The sequence below is a fragment of the Lutjanus erythropterus genome, chromosome 19 (genome assembly GCF_056507025.1).
Source record: "Lutjanus erythropterus isolate fLutEry1 chromosome 19, fLutEry1.hap2, whole genome shotgun sequence".
Lineage (NCBI taxonomy): Eukaryota > Metazoa > Chordata > Actinopteri > Lutjaniformes > Lutjanidae > Lutjanus > Lutjanus erythropterus.
This window is the reverse complement of record NC_139335.1, coordinates 26,021,583-26,045,656: the sequence shown is the minus strand read 5'-3', so window position 1 is coordinate 26,045,656 and position 24,074 is coordinate 26,021,583. Positions and strand designations below refer to the sequence as shown.

Sequence of the window (24,074 nt, the reverse complement as noted above, 5' to 3'; positions counted from 1 at the left end):
GCTAACTAAAAGCATAAAGAGTTCCTCGGCTTGTTCCCATAGGAAAGCGCTTTTTGGTTCCTGGTAGGTAAGAACACTCTGAGACAGTTTGAACCCAACATAAAAGGTTATGCCTAGAGAGGTTTAACTCTGATCTGGTTCCACTCAGAACCTTATCTGGAGGAATTATCTAGAACCATTCCACCTTCTAAGGGTAAGAGCGCACCCAGGGGTTTCTACCCGGAACTTTTTTACAACCCACCTAGGGTAGTCTCCGGAGAAGTCTTTAATATTTCAAGGGTCTTATCTAGAACTCACCCTTTTATATTATGGTGCAAAGAACCCTTGGCAAAGTTTTGATAAGAGACTTCTTCAAGGATTTCAACAATCTTTGAAAAACTCTTTCTTCAAAAAAGGGTTTTTTGGATAAAATTTTCTTAATGGAACCCTTAGTCTTACACAGAAGCCGGTTCTTCAGAAGCAAATGATTCTCGGTAGAACCTCAGCTCTTCAGAACCCTTAAGAACCCTTATTTCTGAGAGTGTGTGTAACAAACCATCTAGCACGTCAGCTTAGTGAAATTTGAGTGCAGCAATAAAAAGAACAGCTCTCACCAAGAACAACTTGGTTCCCTTCATTTCTAACAAAAAATTGGACCCCAACCTCAACACAACTGTGCTATAATCAGAGTTCAACAAGATATTTAGGGCTGACAGACATTTCCTGTGTACAGCATGGCTACAACCAGAGAGTCTCTCGTCTTAAAGCCATTAGCTCAACTGCAGCACAGGTACCCTCACACTGACTCTCTCAAAGGGCTATAAATGCTTCTAGTGACAGTCAAAGCTCCAACAGACTTGATGTCTCTCCAGCAGAGACACAGAGATTCTGGCAATAGCTTCTCATAGCTGGTTAGCTCTGACTACCAGCTCTGTGTCGCTGTTCACGCTCCACTGAGCGGTGGTCAGTCATTTTCCCGCCTGTCGCCTGACCCTCGGTTTGCAGCTGTGCAGAGCGGATTGATAAATATGTAAATTTTTCTCCCTGCAGATGGATATAGCATTTCAGATTGTAACTCCTGACTTGTAGTTTGATACAACTGTCACCACAAAGATCACAAACATTTCTACACATGACATAAAAGAGATTTAAATTCACATTTCAGATAAGGGATGCCTGCCAATCCAGATTCACTTCCATTCAGTTAAAAGCTCAGTGGAGAAGACGAGGACATCCGCTTCTCAGGTTTGGTGCTGGGATTGGCTTTTTTTTGTAAGAGAGCAAACATTTTTACCTCCCACCCTCCCTCTCTCTCTCTGTCTCTCTTTCTGTGTGTCTCTCTCTGCCTGGCAGTCAGGATCAGCTACATGAGGCCACAGCAGCCAGACTTCTGCTTCTGAGACTCGATGTAGTCGTGTATCTGGAACTTGGGCTCGTTGGGCTGCTGCGTCGCTCTGTGCTTCAGCTCCCTGATGGCGAGAGAGATACAGGAAGTTAGATACAGAGGGGGTGGATGGATGTGTGGGATGCAGCACAGACAGGGTGAGCAAATCAAGAAAATGAGAAAGGAAGAGAAATAAAAAGAGCAAGAGCAAGCGAGGGAGAGAAACATCTCTCTGTACCGAGATTTCATCAAAATGCCTCTGGCATGAATCATTTAATCTAACTTGCACTTAAAATACTCATCGCACGAAGATAGCAAATCACTTACATTAATTTCTTCCAAAGCTCTGGGAACACGTTGTGCAAACTGTCCTTCTTTAGACTAAACTAGAAGAGCGCACTCAGTAGAGTGCAGGTCCCTGCCAGGCAACAGATGGTGAAGCACCTACTGCAATGCCACCACAGCTGCCAACCAGCAGAGATTTGCAAAGTTCCACCAACATTGACATGATCCCCACACACTGTATGTATCTCTAGCTGAAACAAGATTTAAACTAAGGCAGGTGTTGATCACTTGTGCCCCCTAGTGGCCAGTTAAGAAGAGTGAGAGGTCAGCTGTAAATGGTCGTATAAAACAGAGCAATCAATAAACAGAATTACTGCCCCCAAGTTTGAAAAAAATCCCTCCAAGCATCCCTGAGATATCACCTTCATGAGAACTGGACAGACATAAGGTCACTGTGACCTTTAACTTCTGACCACCAAAATCTAATCAGTTCACGCCTGAGTCCAAGTGGTCTTTTGTATCAAGTTTGACGAAATTCCCTCAAATATTCCATTCACAAGAATGGAATGACCTGAAAACATAATGCCTGTGGCTGTCGCTGGTGTGGAGCCATAAAAAATATTTTTCAAAAAATTGTGAATCACAGCAGTCCTTCAGCATTCACTCATGAATGTGCACAAAAAAAAATAGGCTGATCAGTCCAGTGGTGTTTGAGATTAGCGCCATACTCCGTTGATCACTCACACACGCACATGGAAGCCAAACCCTCAGGGAATAATAATAACAACAATCTCTTTCATATTTCCTGCCATTCAATGGGAAATGTGTTCACACAAGGATATCAGTGTAAAGCAGAAATTAAACAGTCTATGAGAGCCACAGGGAGCCTCAAACACGCACAATCCCATTTTAACGAGTCAACAGGAACAAACAACAAATTAGCTAAAAACCATTAGAGTGTATTAGTTGCGGGAATGAGAGGGAGGTGTATGAGTGTCAATGCCAAGTTGAAGAAAAATATAAAAATACTCGCCTATAACAAGATGTCAGTGATATGCATGAAGCAGATTAAAATACAAACCCTTTATGTGGTACCTCAGGGTTTATTACTCCACAAACAACCCACACTACACTGAAAGTGGATTTCGGTGTATTTTGTTTTGTCCTTTCTACTACAAACAGAGAGCAGTGCATTTTCACAAATACGATTTGAAGAAACATTAATTTTCTCACTGCAGAGGACTCCTTAAAAGAAAATGTAGTTTTTGAAGCATAACATATTTGTTTTGGGGATAACTTGACGACTCTGGAAATGAGAAAAGTACAAATAACCTCTCTGTATTATCCCCAAGTGAATTTGTTTAATTTTCTTTATTCTTGGTTTTCTGTCATTTAGGAGGGCGGTGGGAGTGTAGAGAAAAGTCTGCTCGACAGACTTTCCACCTGTCATTTCTCTCTGGCATCTGTCACCAAAACATGAACAAAAGTGCTGTGAGGCCTGTGAGGTGATTAACCGATCGTGTCTGTAAAAATAAAACTTCACACCTGCATCCTTCAGGGGATTCTACCCTGAGAAACTAGAAATAAAATGTTCTGAAATACACATTATATGGCCAAAAGTATGTGGACACCCAGACATCAAACCAATATGTCATTGTTGAAGGGAACAGTTCACCCAAAAATCCAAAATACACATTTTTCCTCAAGCCCATAGTGCTATTTATCCATCTAGAATGTTTTGGTATGAGTTGCAGGGTTTTGGAGATATCAGCCATAGAGATGTCTGCTTTCTTTCCAATATAACAGGACTGTAATGGGCTTGTGGTGCTCAAAGCACCAAAAAAATATATTTAAAAAACTCAACAAGAAGTCTCTTTCCAGAAGTCATGACTTTGTTGTGATCAGTTTCATGAAGGAACTACTTTCTTTCTAGTAGAACAGAAAGTAACTCCGGCAGATTCTGGTGCTAGGTTAATTGGTGACTCTAAATTGCCTGTAGGTGTGAATTTGAGTGTGAGTGGTTGTCTGTCTATGTGTCAGCCCTGTGATGAACTGGTGACTTGTCCAGGGTGAACCCCGCCTCTCGCCCAATGTCAGCTGGGATAGGCTCCAGCAGCCCGCGACCCTTACGGAATAAGCGGTTACAGAAAATGAATGAATGAATGAATGAAACATGCATTTTTAATTTGGGGTGAACTGTCGCTTTAAGTACACTACCAAAGTATTTGCACTAAGTTACTTCCCACCTTTGCTCCTTTTCCGGTGCACTTAGTCATTTCTTTCCTCGCTAATCTAAAAATATTGATTAGTGCAGCTTTGAGACTTACTTTGCTATAGCGAGAAAGGCCAGCTCCACATTGGCTCCTGTCTTTGCACTCGTCTCCATAAACGGTACACCATATTCCTGAAATGGAAACACATTATAAGAGCAGGTGGAGTGTCTGATGGTGAGAATATGACCCCATGGAGCCGTCATACTTTACCTTCGCCAGCTTCTCTCCATCCTCCTTCTTCACGACCCTCTCTGCAGCCATGTCTGACTGTAAGAAAGCAGCAGCGGGAAGAGAAAACAAGTAATCACGACAGAGGGGAAGGGTTACAGATTCACCACGCCATTAGCTACAGTGATGCACCATCATGCCAGCCCGCACGCCCTCTTATCTGGCAGCCCTGCCGCCAGCTGCTGAGCCAGAGCTCCTTCAGACTGATGAGATGTCAGAAACTCCACCTCCAGCAGAAGGAGCAGCACTCCCACGGTATGGTGCCGCCAGTCCTGCTGCTTCCACAGCAAATGATCTGAGCTGCTGCTGAGTGACATCTATGACCCTGGAGAGGGGTGAGTCCTCTCTGTGCCACCAGAGGGCGCTTACTGCTATATTAGTGTTGACTGCTGGTTGCAATGAGACATGAAGATTTCTGTTTTCATCACCGGCAGCATTGTGGAGGAAATGGTTTCGTGCAAGGAAGCCTTGAAGTGACTGATTAGTTTTGTGGCTTGTTTTGCTCAGTCATAATGATCAAAGGCAGGGCGATGGGTGAGAAACTGATGTGTTTATGAGGACTCCTGTAAATGGATCAACTTTATTTCCACCGCAGGGACACTCTTTTCAAGTGTGCACATTAAAAATATAAATCAGTGAAGACATACAAGCATGATTAAGACTGCGTTTCAGTTGTGAATCAGTCATTCTTGACAACTGGGACAAAACCGTATTTTGAGAGAGTTTTGATTTTTACTCTTCAAACTCTTGGTTATTAAACCTTGTAATTGCCAACCTCCTGTGACTACATTTTTTTTTATTAAAGCTTCTACAAACTTGGCATGAAATAGTGAAAATGCATATATGATATCAAAGTAAAGTTTCTCGTGAAGCATCCACAAAGATCTGAGTGAAAATAAAAGTTCCTATCTATTAGAAAACCTGGTCCAAACACAGAAGTTAAATGATGCACTGTCATGGACCGCTGTAGACGCAGGCTGCGGCAAAAAGGATTTTACCATCTAAACAAAGGACCGCCTAAAACAATCACTATGGGTTTAAGTGTTTTCTTTATTTAGAGCATGTTTGCTGTTTTACATTGTTGCCAGGCAGCGTTTCCTAGTGGTAAACTGAAGCTGCGACCTCTGCTCTTTTCACAACCACCAGACTCCGTGGACAGAAACTTTTTACCTCGCAGGACACAGGAGTTGTAGTTTGGAGTTTGTATTTGTTAGTTAGTTTGTGTTACTATTTGACTTCGGTGCGACTTTCAACACGTTTGTTTTGGTCTGAACCAACGTTACTTGCCGTGGATGGAGACAGCGGTCGAGCAGCAGCTCCTGTGTCCTGCGAGGGAAAATGACTGTGTTTTTCAGTGGAGTTTTGTGGCTGTGATTAGCCAGAAAAAACAGCAAAGTAAAGCAGGGAAAATGTTCTAAATATAGCATAAATATAGGAGTAATATAATAGCTTAAGTTTTAGATTTTGAAGGCTTTCAATATATTTTAAATTATTTGAAGTTGTGGATTCTTGTCTGGGACGAGGATGTTTTCTAGCACAAGTTTAGCAAGTTAAGAAATTAAAAAAAACTTTAAGCGAACCAATTTGTTCCATGAATTAGATATATTTCATATAATATTTCATTAAAGTTCACTAAAGGTGTAACACAAGGGCCTTTACTTTTCACACTGTATATTAACATTGCCTCTTTTGATAAGGTAGACTTTTATGCTGATGATACTCTGCATTATTCATCCACATGGAAAGGAGCCTTATCTATTTTACAGACTGCTTTTGATTCACTCCAGCACTCATTTCTTGAACTTAAACTCATTTTAAATGCAGCAAAAACAAAATGTATGTAATTTCCGAGATCTCGCTTATTGGAGGACATTAATTTCAAAATTTGCACTTTAGATGACACTGAAATTGAAAGAGTGTCCTCATATAAGCATCTTGGAGTAATTATTGATGAAAACCTCTCCTTTAAATCTCACACTGATGAGCTAGCTAAAAGTTTAAGGATGAAACTTGGGTTCTTTTTTAGAAACAGATCATGTTTTTTGGCCAAAACCGAACTGGGAAAAGGTGCTTTTAACTTCTGTGTATGTAGCACCTGGGATAAACTTCAGGAGAAGTTAAATGTCTTCATCCCCTTTGGCACATTCAAAGACTTGTTCCATGCATTTGATGTTGAAGGATGTGAATGTTTTTGTCCTTTAACTGAAATTATTGATCAATATGCTGCTATTAATTGCGGGTGTTCATGTATTAATGTTTTACTTTTTTTTTCATTTTTATGAATGTTTTATATTGTTCTGTGATTTTGTAATCTATTGTATGCAGCCAGGGCAACATTAAAAATGAGACCTTGGTTTCAGTGGGTTTCTCTGGCTAAATAAGGGTTAAATAAACAAATAAAAATCAAATTGGAATTACAAAGTTGGTACTAACAATTTTTAAAGGGTTTTGTCCCAATTCTCAAGAATGGTTTAATGTTAGAATAAGCGAGTGAGAGCTTGCATTCATGCATGTGCTGCACTGTGGAGGCACTTTCCGCCTTTTAAGCATTCACATGTCTGAGTGTGATAAGAGTGTGTTAAAATTGTGCTAAGCGACCAGTTATCCTCCAGATCTTTTTTATGTAATGCAAAAAGGAAGCTTTGCTCACCTTGTTGCCGAGCAACATGATGACCACATCCTTCTGGGCATACTCATGTATTTCAGTCAGCCAGGCCTTTAACAGTACAAAAGATAGACAGATAGAGGAGAAGGGGAGGAGGAGAGATCGGTCTGTAAACAAAACAAACACCACCACTTAAAGGCTGCGTTTTCCCTCTCCTCCTGAGCCATGTATTATTACCATCCTCCAATCAATCATGGCGGGACTGACTCACTCTTATCCTTGAACACTTTTACTGCTTTTCATTACTGAAACTGGGAACTGTGTGTAGCGAGGCAGACGATAACATCATGTCATTTCCAACGAGGGCTGTGAGAAAATGTTGGCGCTCTTCATAGTACTTTGCATGTAAATAGACAGAGTAAAGCATTCAGCTTGAGAGGGTTTAGGAAGTTAAAATGAAGAGAGAGCAGAGACAAAGTAGGAGGGGAAAGTAATTTGAGACATCTTACCCTGATATTGTCAAATGATGGCTTGCTGGTGATATCATATAGCAGAAGTAACGCTGTAAAAGAAAACAGAGAAGCCGCTTGGTTGCACCTTTATTGTTTTCTGCACACAATTTTATGTAACACACGCATCAACACCTACACGTACTTTCCATGCACACTAATAAAAAGTGCAGATCTCCGCCAGGTTGCTCCCTTACCTTCACCGCCCCTTCCCACACACAAAACACACACAGAGCATGAGGAAGTAAAATATAAAAAGCAAAGGTTACCCTGGGCATCTCTGTAGTAGGCGTGTGTTACGCTGCGGAATCTCTCTTGGCCGGCTGTATCCCAGATCTGCACATCAAACCACATAATTACACAGCAGCTAACGTGGGAAAACTGAACATCCTGAACAGTCCTGTGCAGCAAGTCCTACACAGCCAAAGACTAAAGCAGAAACATACCATTATACTGCCATTGTACATATTAAAACAGCTAAAAAAAAAACAAACCAAACAGTATAATCAAGAGAGTCTAATTTTGTTAGTTCAAGCTTGTTGATCCCATAAGTTAGACACAGCTAGCCGCTAAAGCTAAATTTAATTTTGTAGCCTCTAGTTGTTTTCTGTGAATGAAATACATCAATTATAATGAACTAACATCTTAGTAATTTAGTTTGTTGCCCCACTTAAATGAGGTAGAAGCTAAATCTGGCAGTGGAGGCTAGCCTAGCTTGCCAGAGATAAAACTGACATCCTCGCAAAGCCAGTAGACAGAAATTTTTGCTATTTAAACTTTACTTAACAAAACAGTGTTTATTTATTTATTTATTTTATTTTTTCAAAATTACCACATAGCTGTTTCCTGTAGCCTAATTGAAACACATAATTTGACGAACATCTTGCTAATGAATGTTTTTTATCCCACATGAGTATGGAAGGATCTAAATCTTTTTATAGAGAATAAAAATAGCATAACTAGTCATCCTGCACAACCTGTGAGCCTGAAGCAGAGACTACCATAGTAATGCCTAAACCAAAATGCAGTAACTACAGTAGAAATTTAGTTGCAGGCATAATCTCAGGGCCAATAAATTATCAACCAATAATAGTAAGTTTTTACTATTTATTATTGTGATAAAATTATAGCTGACAAATATCGTAACATTTGGAGAGTCAGAACAGCTCTTTGTTGTGTGCATAAACTCCAGGTTATATGAACTTCTACTCAGACATATTGTACATCCCTATTAAAAAATAATTCAGTGAAACGGCTAGCTGCTAATGCTACATCCACTTCTTATACCTTCTAGTTATCTGTTGCCTGTACTTGAAATACATCAATTCTGATATTCCTTTAACTTTTTCTAGTTTCCAGTTTTTAGGTTGCATCTATCTAAAAATCTCTAATATCTAATAAACTCATGATGGTCGTAGAGCTAATGGGGAGATTTTATCATATACCAGGAACATGCAAGGCAAAAAAAGAGTAAGGATTTACTTGAGCTAGCAAAGGAATCTAATGTGACACCTCCCACTCACTGTTGAATGAACAGGTTGTGATGATAGACTGGTATGTGTATTAGATTAACAGCTCGCTGTTGTCAGTAACTCTCTAGAGTCCCTTACACGCACACAATACAGATACTTTGATTGACAATATAAAACAATGACAATGAGTGGAAAGCATATTTGGGTCAACTGTAATTTGTAAATTACTCTTCAGTTTATTTCTGATTCGACATGGTCTACCAGACAAGAGAGCTGAAACAAAGAGTACACAAGTCTGGAGAAAAGGTGCATGCTCTCACCTGGAGTTTGACTTTCAGGTTGTCGACATCCACCACTTTATTCTGCAGAAACGAGAGGAGCCATGAGATACTGACAATCCACCATATGCTTTAGAGACTGGAGCGTTGTGAGAACGGCACAGAAATGAATGACAAACATGACGGCAGACTAAAAAAGCTTGGAGACTCAGCATGTGGCAAAAGAAACAAGACAACTAAAAATGGCTTTGAATGCTGGCAGAGAAAGTAATTTGCAACACCCACACAACAAGGTCCTGGGATTAGACTTAATTACACAAAAGTGAGAAAGACGGCTGGCAGCATAACAACTGACTCCCCCGTTAATTTCCTGCAGCCCAGTAGGGGTGTCCTCTTATTTCCTGTGGAGGGAAGATCGACCTAAAATAGTGTAGGCGCCCCAGCTAAAGCAGTCTAAATGTTGTGACAGATGAACATGTTTAAAGCACGAAACTAGCAAAAAATCCTGAGATAATTAAAGCTACTACAAGGAGTTTTATTATAGTTATTGTTTGTTGATTTTGGAGGCCCCTGTATTAAAAAGCAGTAGTGTTTCCACCGTAATAACAACAAAGTATAATGTCAAAAGTAACAATTATCTATGAATTATCTATATTTTATTAAATATAGACATCAGCTCTGTCAGATGGAATATTTGATGAAGCTGGCGTCTTTCAGAGTTGACAAAATGTTAATTTCCCAGCATTTCACAGCATAGTCGTACTGAGAGGCCATTTTATTTTGTAAAGTTGCTCAGTGTTCTCTTAATGCTAATCAAAATACACAATAATAATTTTTATACCATAAATCTTATTTATCTTTGATTTAGAAGGGCTACAGAGCTGACTTGTTATAGTGAGGCACATCTGATAGTAAAAGTATTAATGAATTTAAACCAGGAAATGACATGGGCAACACACCTTTAAAAGGTCAACATTCTCATAAGAAAATCGTTTCTGATGACCATGACAGCATCTTTTTATACCCGTGTTATCAGTAGGCATTGTTAGTTTTAGATTTTGAAAACTTTTAACAATTTTTTGCATCATCTGAAGTTGTGAATTCTTGTCTGGGATAAGGGTGTTTATGGCACAAGGCAAGTTTCGAAATCCAAAAAATTAAAGCAAACCAAATAAGAGTGCTGGTATTAATTATTTTTAGAGTTTATTTTCGGGACATTATTTGCCCCAATTCTCAAGAAACGGCTAATCTTCTCATTAGCTTATAGGCCATATAGAGGCATCAGTATTAAACTGAAACGGTTTCATAAGCAGTTAAAAACTTCCTGTGGTAGCTTTAAAGAGTGAAGCAGAAGCAAAGGTTAAGGTCACATGCAGTATTTCAACATGCATGCTCCAACATGCAGCAACAGAAACACAGATTCTCCCACGCACTGGCAGATATTTTGGGAGTGTTTCTTAAATGTTGCCATGACCTGCTGCAGCAATAAGCCGGGTCACAACCGTGTTTCAACCTCGCACTGCAAAAACCACCAAACAGAGAGTGGCTGCAATGACGGAAGTGCGACTAGAAAATGTTGTGCAGCATTTCCTCAGTCACTTCATTATTTCATATCAGTGACAGGTCATCAAAAACAAGCCTTTCCTGTGAACACACAAAAGCACAAACATGCACCCAAAGAAATGCAGAGAGAGCTCCACGGTGACAAAGGAACCTCTGCGACGTGTGCAAAGCCGTCACTGGCAGCTAGAGCTGCCACCTGCTGAATCCTCTGCCTTGGCAGAATGGACATGGTTCAACCCCTGCATTAGTTGCCATGGGTTTCCATTTTTCCCCCAATTATGACGTGAGAGGAGCCTGCATGCTGAGTAACTGCTACAAGGAAGCATGCCGAAAATAGACTGGCCATGTTACAAGCTGCCACAACAGCCTGCCTGCCTATCCATGCGCAGAGGACAACCTCAGCATATTGACTCAACTGTTTCTCTCACATGACTCTGTTTCTAAGCAGCTTTGCCCCTTTTCATCAACACGAGCAGGAAAACAAAAGACAACTGCTTACATTAACACCATTCTTCTGAATGAATAGACACTAAACCCCTCATGTTTTACAGTTGTAAAACAGTGTCAGCTCCCTTTCTTATGCATTTTATGAATGGATCCTGGTGGCAGTACTTGAGTGTGGGCAGGATGCTGCTTCTCATCATGCCTCTGAATGCCTATAGCTCTATCTGTCAGACATCCGTTGTGCTCTCTAATGTGCACACCTCCATCCAAAGGAGGAAACGCATCGCTCCGGCTAATGCAACACAGTTTCCTCCCCAAATCACACATACTTGACTTGCCATTAACGTGAGTGTTTTGCTTTGATTGAAGGGAAACGGGCGGTTGAGGGGGACACAGACCATTCGCTCCAAACAGCCTATTTTTATGTTCATCCTAGCAGAGCGAGATATACAGTAGAAATCTGCTCCAACTTCACTGTCTGTGTGTTTGTGTGTGCGTTTGTGTGAGGTATATGTGATGAGGTAGCAGCTCCTCCAGGACCGAGCTGAGCTGCAGCCAATCTTTCCAGGAGACAGGGACGTGGGCAGGCATCTGCCAAGACATTTATGAAGCCATCCACAGCGCCTCGCAGCACAAGTGGTCTGTGAACTTGACTGATTGGTGAGAGGATTTTTACATTTGGTGCTATCATCGCAGAATGATGAAGTGTTCTGCGTGGAAATAAAGTGATAATTGGACTGATGACAGTCTAACAAGTGCATCTCCTGTTGCTTTGTAAATATCATTAGGTTGTTTTTCAGATGCTAAACGCTTCCTCATACGAGTAACAAGAATGTAACACAAGAGGAAAAAGCATTAATAGCTCACACAGACATACTGAGAATGTTATGAGTCATTCTGTGAGTCGACAGCATCGCTCTCACCCTAAAGTCTATTCCAACGGTGGCTATAAAGTTGCCTCCCAGAAATGCGCCGTCTTTAAAGCGCACCAAGACGCACGTCTTCCCCACGGACGAGTCTCCCAGCAGCATCACCTAGAGCAAAACCCACCACCAGAGAAGAGGGACAACAGATTACTGACAGCCTGTACATGATACCAGGGAAAGAATTACAATCCTCCGACAGAGGAAACTGACTATTCTTAAGCCCCGCCCCTTTTGGAACCTTGCTCAAATTTCTCCTTTCCTGTTTCCTGTACTTAGATGTACCTAGATGTACTTAGATGATGATGATGCATAGACTTGGGCATTTTCCCAGCGGCTACTCATGGTATTGAAGTAAAAAATTCCCCACCGTATCAAAAAGCATTTTCTCTCACAGGACACCATTATGAAAGGCGTCTGTAAAACTGTTGACATGACACCTCGAACTGAAAACAAGGTCAGCTGAGACTCTTACTATGATGAATTTTGTTCCATGGGGTTTTTATATTTGTAAAACGTTACTCAAGCCGAAAAATGTGATGTAAAAATGGGTGATGTCATTAGCATTTTGCCAACATTATCTAACTTAAGATGATTATTATATACATACATCTTTTAAAATTCTTTTCGACATAGACCAGCCTAACACATACAGGTAACAGGAAAGGAGAAATTTGACCACCGGATACCAAGTTTGTTCAACTTATTGGAGCAAAAAGGGGAGGGACTTAGGAAGGGTCAGTTAAAGCTGAGGGATGTGTTGCATTAATTGTTTCGCAATGGAGTCAGTATTTCACAACTGGAATCATGCTGTTTGAGTCAGATAACAATATGTGTAATTCTGCTGATGTGTCAGCTGGTTAACATAAAAAACAACTCCAGTGCTCTACAGTTAGTGCTGCCATCACTGTTGACTAAGCTGCCACTAACATGTGACGCTCTGCTGGTGCTGGAGAAGGAGATTCAAGATGCTGGAGCCAGCTCTGTCATTTTACTCTCATGGCTTTTCAGTGTGCATCCACCTCCAGAACTAATCAACGCAATTACAACAACAGGGTGTACAATCAGCAAAACCTGTTCTCACAATGAGTCATACCTGCAGAAACATACAATGAAGCCTATAAGATAGTGATGCAATTAAACTTGAATTGAAGTTCTCCTTTTGTCTGTGTAACAGTCACAGGAGTGTCTGTGCAGCTTTTATGAACAGGCCTGTTTAATGTGAGGGTTTGCAAGGAGCAACAAGTACACCCTCAGCAAATATTTGCATTACAGAAAGGGCGGACAAAGAAACCTCGAGAGACTTACAGGCTCAGAGGGGCTTCTTTAGTAATCCAAATGAAAGCATCAGGTCGATGACTTGGTGTCTGCTCTGTCGCCCGTGTGCAAACACTCAACATGGCCTGTTTAACACGCATGAAGCCAGACTGGGTAGTTAATGGCTTTCACTTATGCAGATGTGAATGTGAGAATCAATATTCATGTTGTTGCTGCAGGTACACCCAGATGTTTTCTGTGTCAAAATCTACAGTAAAATGTGGACACCTGTTCCACCAGCAAAGAGAAACAAAACATGACAACACGGAGATACACACCTTGAAGGCAATATCATAATACTCGTTAATAGAAGCGCATCTCTCCAACACATATTTTGACGTTCCGTTTTTAGTCTGCTTGTCCGTCAACGATGTCTTTCTTGTAGACATCGCAATTCCAGGAGAAGAGCGCGGGCTGAGAGAGCCGAACCACAGTTATCTCCGAGATGTGTCCAAGAAAGACGCGCACGGTGCGTGTGAGATCTCCTCCGCGGCTCAGTCCCGGTCTCCGCCAGCCTCCAGCCCCGCTGCTCGCATTACTGCTGCGTGTGGCCGCGAAACGATCACCGGGCGCTCCCCGAGGAAAATCACACCTTGATATGGCGCTGTCAAAACACAGAAGCGACGGCGAAAAACTTGAAAAACAATCAGCAGGAGCAGCGGCGGCAGTCTGCGTCTACACGGAGCGGTGAGGAAAGCGGTGATGACAAACAGGCGGAAACATTTCTCTGATTTTGCGGAGCGGAGCGGCGCGTCCTGGCGTGGGCAGATGATTAACAGAGAGTGTGAGGACGTCGGCAGATCCAACTACACCGTTTTCTCTCACCAGTCTGTCTTTCAGCCTGACATTGTCCCTAACACGGCTGCGGGGGTCAATCTGCGCTGGTGGCTGACTCACCCGCCACAGGTGGTGCTCGATCATGAAGATGGTCAGAGCACAGAGAGCCACAAACCAAAAACTTACTAACACATCATATCTGAACTGTTCGGTGACCGTGATTAGGACCTGATTTAGGAAAAAAATACATTACAAATGAACATTTCCTAAGTTCATGTTCGTCTCCTAACTTAAGGAAAAATATATTCTCTCTCCTTACCTTAAATTAAGACTTCTGTAATGGCCCTCAAGAGGCTGAACTGTCATATATTAGTTTAAATACAAAATGTTTCCTTCTAAAAATATATATACACTGTTTTTAATTAAAGGGAATCTGTGCGTAAAAGGGGGAATATTTGCGCAACTCTTGTTTCCATGCGTTCCTTTTAAGAATATCTTAGAAAAACCCTGACAAGATTATGTTAAAATAATGATAATGAAAGTGTGCCTTAATAGCTTCTTCATCAGCCAATTCTCCCTCTTCACAGCAGGCAAACAAACAATTATCCAAGTCTCTCCTCGTCAACAACACTCGATCCTAGAAATATCCACAATCTCCTGATTAATTAGCATGTCATACATAAAATGGTTTCACTGAGACTCGATTTTCCACTCTAGTCTGAGAGGGAGTCTTTTCCCGCAGTGTTTGTCTCCCCCCAGTGTCCAAACGGAGAGGAAGCACGTCTCCGCTCTTCCTGTGACAGGGCTAATGAATGACACACGGTCAGAGATCACTTATGTTATATAACTGACGTGTAATCTCTTGTTCAAACATATGAACCCATCGCTCTGTGTAATGTGCAGCTGCGGGCAGCGTGGAGATGGAGCTGAATGGTTGACTGACTTCATTCTGGATAGGGTCAAAAAGACCTGCTTTATTTTCTTGGAGCTCTCTGCTTTATTATTATTCTGTTTCAGTATTTGTGTATGCAGGGTTCCTAAACAGTATTGGAATTGCACATGTTGGATCTCTGAGTCTCTTGTGACTTAATGGAGCCCAATTGCATTCATGTGTGATGATGTTGTCCCCATAATCTTATTTAAGTAAATCAGAGTTTGGTGATGAAAAATTAAATGAGACTTTAATGGACATGCTTGATTGCCAGAAATTAAAATAAATAACACTAAATAAATAAATACATAAATCTGAGTGTGGTTGGCACGTATCAGTATCAGAGGGGAAGGAAAATCATTCATTTTTGGCTGCTCTGTATTCCTTAACAGAAGCTAAAATATTGGTTAGTCTAGTTAGCTAATTCATGATGGCTCAGCTGAGAATTATTTTGCTCAATCAATCTCAAAAAGGCAGCTATTTTAAAAGCAAAACCTTCTCCAAGTGTAAGTTTAAAGTTAACGCTGGATCACAGTTGTAGTGCCACAGCATTAAGTTTAATCTAGATTTAAAGTAAAACAACTAAACTGGGGTTAAGGAGAAGTTTAAATTTAATATTTTTTAATTGTAAGCTAATTTCAGTGTTTGGTGCAGCATAATTTAAAGTTAAACCAACCTCGCTGTTGCAACCCAGATCAAATGTCTAAAATTTATGATACCAAATTACAGCATAAACCTTTCTGTGGTGTTCTTCAGGTTTTTTGTGTCTGAATGTGATATTTTGGAGGTATGACCATTTTTAAAAACAATTCTTCTTCATAGTGATAAAAATAATGGTTAAATTTAGCAACAAATGTGTGAAATAAATCGTCTGAATCCAAAAAATTGCAGTGGACTGAAGCACATGTGAAATGACTCCACAAGAAGTTTAAATGTAATTGGTGAAAACTTATTTCAGCTGATTGAGCAACAACAGCAAATACTCAAGACGCAGCACAACAACCACTGGATACATTTTCACCTTGTGTGCAGTTAAAGCTACTACAAGGATCTTTCATATTGTGTTGATTTTGGAGGCACTTGTGGACAAAAGTGGTGGTGTTTCTACAGAAATAATCACAAAATGTTATGTCAAAAATAAAATTATGTAAATAAAAAGCATCTTCTTCTTCCCTTTAACTGGCTGAGTTACCACTCACTGTGACTTTACTTGGAAAATGTAAACACGGGCTCATTTAATCTGATTTCAAGGAATGTCCGATCCGGTGGCAGCCATTAAGAATAACTATACAGAAATGGCCAAGATTCTTGTGGATGGCCTTGTTTGCTTATGCAGGTCGTAAAGTGGCATCAGTAATAAATTGAGACGGTTTCATAACCAGTCAAAAACTCCTTGTAGTAGCTTTAAATCAGTATATATTAGTATATTTGCAGGCACTATCTCACCCTTGACTTTAAATCCAGTAGACTAATGCAGCAGAGTGACGTATTTTGTTTGTGTTGTGTATTTTCCTGCAGGCTTTCTGAACCTTGAATCATGCGCTGCCACAAACTTAAGCTAATGCGAAATGGCAAAGCCAATTTTATACTTTCCTTACACATTTCTGCCTCCTCTACGCTGCTCATGTGGCACTGACACAAAACCAAAGTCATCACCGCCACAGCTTAAGAATCATACATTAAATGAGCCATACATCTTTCCTGACTGTCTCCTCTTGCCTCCACTTGCCCCCCCTCACATGATGTCACAAAGCATAAAATCCTTCTTGTTTAGAACAGCTTTGTTGCAAACATCCAGCAGCAAACAGCCTGCCGCCATGACATTCATTAGTAGTGCTTTCTTCACAGTAATTTAATCATAGCAGTGGCATCATTAAGCATAATAATGCAAACAACCTCCTCATCCACAACACACAACACACACACACACACACACACACACACACACACACACACACACACACACACACACACACTGTTAAGGATTGTAATGAATGCAGTGAGAAGATGCATCCCACTGGAGAACAACACTGATTCACTTCACTGACACACAAACAGCAGAGAAACAGAGAAGATTTGCTCTGCTGTCATGTCACCACTTCAGTACAAACAGCCCGTCGCAGTGACACATCCTGCACGACACTCGGGTGAAGTCAACAGCATAATGGGGGGAGAGAAAATACACATGAGCTGGAAAGAAATGGGTGGGTGCGAAACAAATTCAGGGTGTGCATGTGCAGGAGGGTGTGTGTGTGTGTGTGTGTGTGTGTGGATGACTCACTGTGAAACCAATGCCCACGGTCGCAGTGAAGGACCCGGGAATGAAATTGCCCTGGTCGTACTGAACCAGCAGAGAGGTCTTGCCCACTCCGCTGTCTCCCACCAGGATCGTCTGCAGAGAGAGGCACAGAGAGACGCAACATCACGTTACCCAGGATCCTCGCCTGAGGCCGGCATGTAGTGTAGACTTCTGTACATGTTCATCTGTTGCTCAGCGCACAGCTCTGTGTGCTGTGATATAATGTGACGGCTAGAGGTTGGATTAATGCCCGCAGAAGGGAAGGAGGGCAATGTGAAGGAGAATGTGTGTGTTTGGGCCTGAAACTGTGTGTCTGTATCAGAGATGACTGCTCACATCTCAGGCTGATGTCCAGTTTTTGTACGTACACCCATAAGGGTGGTGGTAAATGGTGGAAAAGAGCCACATTAACTCAAGTACTTTACTTAAAGGAGCAATTTGTAACAACTTAGCGAATTGGAGTCATTCTAGATCATATTAAATAGGTTGAAGCCCTATTCAATAGCCTACATGACCTTTGGTTGAACCAAGTTGTTTCCTCCGGGCAACCTCCACCACATACTTGAAGGTCAGGCAGGTCGTCTGCAGGCTGCAGGGACACTGAACCACAAGTGCAACATTATACTTTGACAAGCGTCAATGAGTCCTACACTGTCAGCTGATGACAATGTGAAGCCTGGGGAGGTGAGTATAATTAATGCTTCAATAATACCATATAAGGTTACGCTTCCTGCTCCATATGTCAGGAAATGTTCATTCATGAAAATAGCATTAAAGTTTACTTTACAAGTTTTGAGTTTAAAGTTTTGCTTTCAGAGATGCACAAAGAAAATTTTGTCATTTTAGGAGCGTCAGCAGTGGAATTAAAGGATCTGGTAAAGTAAAGAAATGGTCACTGAAATAAAGAAGAAATGTTTCAATATGAAAATGGTTTCAAAGAAAATAAAAAGCCTTCTCACAGCAAGGCAACTGATGACTGCAACGGGGGCAGAGGGTCAGGGGGAAGTTTCCATCACAGAGACATATGTACAGGCTTTATGTGTAAATGTACAATTATATTATGATTTGAATTATAAACAAGGTAATGCTGACAATTAAATGAAGTGTAATTTACTTTTAAAACTCAAAATGTCTTCAAACTAATATAATATTCAGTCATTAGTGAAAAACTGTTTCGAATAATGGCAGGCTGACTGCACATGACTGCTATGATAAAATGTGAATGCAATAAGTTCTCTGAAATCACTCGTACACATCACTTCAGAGCAAATCTGTTAGTCCGAGTGGTTCTTGCATGAGGCTCGTTGAGTTTGAGGCCAGAAGGCTGCTCAAGTTTCGAAAGGACATCACTCCCTGTTTCCATCATCCAGAGATTGTTGATTTGGCTCAGGAGTACAGCAGGAGCCTGACAGAGAAGCTGCAGACGGCTCCAAGCACCAAACTGCTCAGCCCACAGGAGGTGGTGATGGAAATTGTCCCAAAGGTCCTGCTGGGCCTCTAGGTGCCTCCCCCAAAGACGTTACTCGACATGCTGTCCCAACAGCTCAGTGTGACGGCTGTTAGGGTCGAAGAGGCAGTTTTGTACTGGGTCTCCATGGCTTTGTCCAATGGTCATCAGATTATAATATATCAGATAATTATTATATATTAACCATAATAAGCATTGTTCACTATTTAGAGTTGCTACCCCCAGAATGCATAGTTAACTACAAATAAATCACAGTTAACTGCTAATAAATGCATAGTTAACTGTTAATACATGTATAGTTAACTACTAATAAATGCATAGTTAATTGCTAATAAATGTATAGTTGACTGATAATAAATGCTAGCAATCTATCTAAATCTAGAAATCTTAAAAAAGGAAGAACAAAAGCTAAGCAAAATCCTACATACATTTTCAAAGGCCCCAGGAAACAACAAAAGCCTCCAAGATGCAACCTACATGCTGAAAACAGCAAATTAGCACCTGGGACACTAATGGTATGAATGTAAACAAGCTTATGGTACCAGTGATGTAGTCATTTTAATGCCAGAGCTCGCCTCCTGACATGCAAATGTTTCGCCAAAACAAACAAACATGTTTGTGATTGGTTCAAAGAAATGCAAACAAGGCAGGTAGGCCTTTCTCTGGCACTGAGTGCTGTGGACAGAGGTCTGGCTATGCGAGACTAAGCATCTTATAACAGCCTTATTACCTATAAACTAATGGTTCTTACAGGCACCTTAAAGTTAAAGTGAGTAGTACATTAGCCAGTTAAAAGGAAGCAGGAGAAGATAGATAATTTTATTGTTGATGATATATTTGGTGGTTATGGTGGTGCTGATGGTCGTCTGTCACCCCAGCAGGGATCTGCTGATGTGACACCACATAGCTGGAAGCAGGCATCAATCGGCCCTGTCGCCATGGTTATCGTCTCATTGTAGGCTGCTGGTATACCCAGCCTGTTGACATTTATCTCTCACCCCCCTCCCCCTCCTCCGGCAGGGCAGCCCCTGCTGCCTGCTTCTTATCTGCAGTCTCAAAGAGCCCACATACGGCGCAGCATTACAGCATGCAGCACTCTGCAGCTCGCAGTACGTTCACTTTAATCACTGACATCCACAAGTTCTGCACATTTGACTTTGCTCCCATTAAGAACATAATGTCCCGACAGTTTGAGCAGATACACAGGATGAAAATCAGAAGCTATCTGGCTCTTTAAAGTTGGATGTTTGCAGAGCTCTCTTTGAAGATGTAGCCCCCTAAAATGCTGAGTAAAACATTTCTTATGCAGCAAATACAGTAAAAAAAGCTCGAGAAATCCATTAAAAAGACAGTGACCTTTTCAAACAAAACTTACAGGATCCAGACTGGAGGATGATGTTTTAGTTTTGAGTAATAGGCATTGAGAGAAATGTTTTCTGAGGTCGACCACAGACATTCCTCCACAGCATGAGTGGGTACAAGCACAGATTGGCCCTCAAGTACAAACCTGAGGCAGGCTGCTGCGTGCATGACTCACTGTTTGAAGGAGAAGTTGTGCAGTGTTTAGCTGGTCACTGTGAAATCAACATATTACTATTTCATGCCTCCTTCATCAAATGTTGATGCTGACATGTAAACGTTCTCAGAACAAATGCTGCTGGAGGAAAAGAGCAGCAGCGAGTTTATCTCTTCCCACAGGGGAAGTGAATGTATGGATGGAGGAAGGAAGGATGGATGGAAATGGAGGGGGGGGGGGGGGGGGGGGGTGAGGGTCCTATAGCAGGCACAGAGATGCTGAGTACATCTCCATGGCAACATGAGATTTCTCAGAGATGTTTGGATTCACCATGAGTGAGATAGTTACCATGAAACTGATGAATGGAAACTCAACAGTCATTTAAGTGTGAAATCCAATGGACGGTGAGTTAACTCACTTAGACTGGGTCGCACCGACAAAGATTAATTTATTGTAATCAGACTTTAGCAAAACTAGGTTTAAAATGAGTAAATCCAGATTTCAAATTAAGCAGAGCTCTCTTGCACAATTCAAAACAAATCGTAAATCCAGGTTTAGTGATGGAAACCGATCATTTAAGAAAATTCTGATTTTGTCTTTAAATATGAGCAGCGCTGCGTGGATTCAGCAGAAAGACAGAGCAGGAAGTGACTTTGCTCTCATCTTACTAAACCAGGAGATGACAATGTAATTGTTCTTTAAATGCTGATAACGATGATAACTGATAACTTCACATAAAGAATAATTATTGAACTAAACGGTTTTGCAACAGAATTTAGAAAACCTCATCATTTCATGTGCGCCAAATTCGTTCTTGTCACACACTGTGGTATATTCCAGTGTACTATTAGAACTGTATCATTTATTATTATACAGAATATTTATTGTATTATTTCTCATTGAGGTGGACTATTTAAAGTTTTGGGGGTATTTCAAGGACTAGGGCCCAATTATTGGACAATTTTAGCCTGTAAAAACTGGAGCCATCTGTAGTCTGCTGTGTATTTTCTGGCAGGCTGTGGCTCGGCAAAACAACAAATATAACCAGAAATGTGATTACTGAGCAGGAACCTGTTCTGGGCTCACACACAATGCACTACATATTTCACTAATATTGAACAGTTTAGTTATTGAAGCCCTGGAAGCTTGTAAAGGGATAAACCAATCAAAATAACTGCAGTGTGAAAGCACAGTTCCTATCACACACTCAATGAAAAAAGTGTCTGTGTTGCCTTCAAAATGTTTAAGTTGATAGAATATGAAAAGACAAGTTGATGTACTTTTGTAATGATTCAAGAAGTAAACTTTTCCAGTCAAATAAATTTAAGATTATTAGTTGCTAAAACTTTTTCAAAAATCTATTGCAGTAAATTGGCTTGAAAGTTTTTCCTTTCCTTTTCCTTTTTACAGTGTTGGAGTGTTGAAGCTACTTTGTTTCAACATTTTCACAAAGACAATATGTGGATTTATGAAGTTTTAATTATAACAGGGCAGGGACTGATTTTAATACTAACCATCATGGTTCATAGAGTTTTCATTCAAGTGTATCAGACACACAGCAAGTTTTCATCATATCTTTTTTCTGCAAACTATAAAGACGAAGGGTCACAGAGATTTAACTGTAAAACAATGCATGCTGGGAAGTCTGTTAATATGCTAATCATATTTCAAGGAACTTAATTTAATAAGTTGATTGAACTCTGTACAGGACATTTATTTAATCTAACCTTCTATCAGCTATTTTATGAAGGACTATTAAAAACTCATGATGAAATATTCTAAATTATATCATTCCTAGTAGGCATTTATTATAATCCCATCGTTTGCCAACAGTAAAATAAATGTTAATTAATTGTTTAACTTTCAAGTTACCATTTATGATGATGGTTATTGTAAAGCTTTAATAAATCTTTTAGAGCTGTTGACAAATCTAATGAAAAGTAGTGCAGAGATAAGTAGGTTAATCACCTTATGCGTCAGGTCTTCATTATAAGGCCAGGTGTTGGCTGTGGGTGTGTGTCCGTCCTCTGTGTCCGTGTCCACCGCAGAGGACCCGTACGCACTGTCCGAGGACACCAGCCTCATCTCCTCCTGCCTCTGTGCTTCAGCGGTGTCCTCCATCCTCTTTCTTCTCTGGTTTGCTCGTACTTTACTGATTCAAAGCAGACGAGCTTCTGCAAATAAACCAAATGTTTCAACTTCCTCTCGGTCGGTCATCACCTCCGCCCCCTCCGTCTCTGCAGGCCCTGGGTTTAAATCCTCCACATCAGACGTCAAACTACCGCAGTCCTGTGGTTAAAGCATGCACAAACCGGACTAAATATTTAAATGAAAGCATTCCACTTGGTGTAGTTTACAGTATTTATGAGGTAAAAACATGTCAGGGAATTTCTACAAGGAAGCGACAACAGAGAGACATTCAGCACGCCGGGGCTGGGTTCTCCTAAACATGTCCATCATCTGCTTTACAACTTATAAACTTATAGTCCAGGGGCCGTATCAAGGAACGTCCTATCTTAAGTTAGTAAGGAAGAGTCTAAGACAGGATTTTTCCCCCCAAATTTGATATTACAGAAGCAAGGAGAACAGAAACTTTAGAAGTCCTATTTTATCTGACTTCATTCTATCTAGAGCTGCACAACATGGTGACAAAAATCATCATCTGATGTGGAGGATATGAATCCTGAAGATTGTTCAGTGTTCACAGAGCAGAAAAGGCCGAGATAAATAAAGGAATCAAGATACTACAGCACACATACAGTTAGAATAATGTATACAGAAATATATATATAATCAGGATTCTGGACTTCCGGTGAAGCGAGCACCCGAAATGGCTGCATAGCGTGACTCTCCGCGGGGCTTTATCCTGTTCACCCTCCTATAGCAACTTTGGAGTTATCTAAGATACATAAAATAACTACATATTAGAATAAGAAAGGAAGAAGTATGCAGGGAGTCCAAAAATCTATCACACAGTACGGTCTGAGAAGCCAAATTAACCGACCGGCTATAGAAGAAGACGACAACATGGCGCCCCCGCAGATAGACACCGCAGCTGAGCTAGCTAGCATTAAAACTTTGCTTCAAACCATAGCGTCGGACATGAGCGGGCTGAAAACAGGCATGGATGCAGTCCAAACTACAGTGGAGACGCTTGGACATCGGGTGACTGAAGCCGAAACACGGATTTCGGCGCTCGAGGATAAAGATGGGGCGAGAGAAACAGCCGTGAACACAGCGATGAGAACCGTCGCACAGCTGCAGGAGCGAGTTACCTATCTGGAGGATGCCGGTCGGCGTAATAATGTTCGCATTGTGGGGATAGAGGAAGGTGCCGAAGGAAGTGATATACAGGGGTTTGTACAGAAACTCATTTCAGAAACACTGGATGTCGAGCTGACACGGGATTTTGAAATCGAGCGCTCCCACAGAACCGGCCAACGAGGAGGCAGAGACCGACACATTCTGGTCCGCTTCCTGAGATTCACAGCCAGGGAGGCCGTGCTACGCGCGGCAAGAGAGAAAGGTCGAGCGACGTGGAAGGGCAAACCAGTCTCCTTTTTCCAGGATTTGTCTCAGGACGTTATCCAGAAGCGCAAAAAGTTTGATGGGGTGAAAAAGAAGCTGCAGGAAAAGGGGCTGCGGTACACTATGATATACCCAGCCATGCTGAGAGTGGTCGCTGACAACATCAGACACACCTTCACTTCACCTGAGGATGCTGCAGCTTTTCTCTCATCAAGAGGCTGATAAAACAAAGTGTAAAAAATGATCTACTAGACAAGCCGTCTTCAAACCCTGATATGGTGAGCTAAAATTCGAA

At 41.2% G+C, this 24,074-nt stretch overlaps 1 protein-coding gene across 2 annotated transcripts; it reads right to left on the bottom strand.

The window, feature by feature from the left end:
* Positions 1 to 201: 201 nt before the first annotated feature.
* LOC146309952 (ras-related protein Rab-37) lies at positions 202 to 22,500 on the bottom strand. 2 transcript variants are annotated; one of them, XM_084744819.1, is made up of 9 exons: positions 22,220 to 22,500; positions 17,250 to 17,360; positions 9,056 to 9,097; positions 7,533 to 7,599; positions 7,264 to 7,316; positions 6,800 to 6,865; positions 4,132 to 4,188; positions 3,976 to 4,052; positions 202 to 1,448 (listed from the first exon to the last, which is right to left on the bottom strand). In XM_084744819.1, the coding sequence occupies exons 1-9, from the start codon at positions 22,370 to 22,372 to the stop codon at positions 1,343 to 1,345; spliced, it is 732 nt and encodes a 243-aa protein (XP_084600945.1). In that variant the 5' UTR covers positions 22,373 to 22,500; the 3' UTR covers positions 202 to 1,342. The 2 variants fall into 2 exon arrangements, with proteins under 2 accessions (XP_084600945.1, XP_084600944.1); XM_084744818.1 differs by lacking the exons at positions 17,250 to 17,360; positions 22,220 to 22,500 and adding exons at positions 11,944 to 12,054; positions 13,539 to 14,155.
* Between the last annotated feature and the right edge of the window lie 1,574 nt (positions 22,501 to 24,074).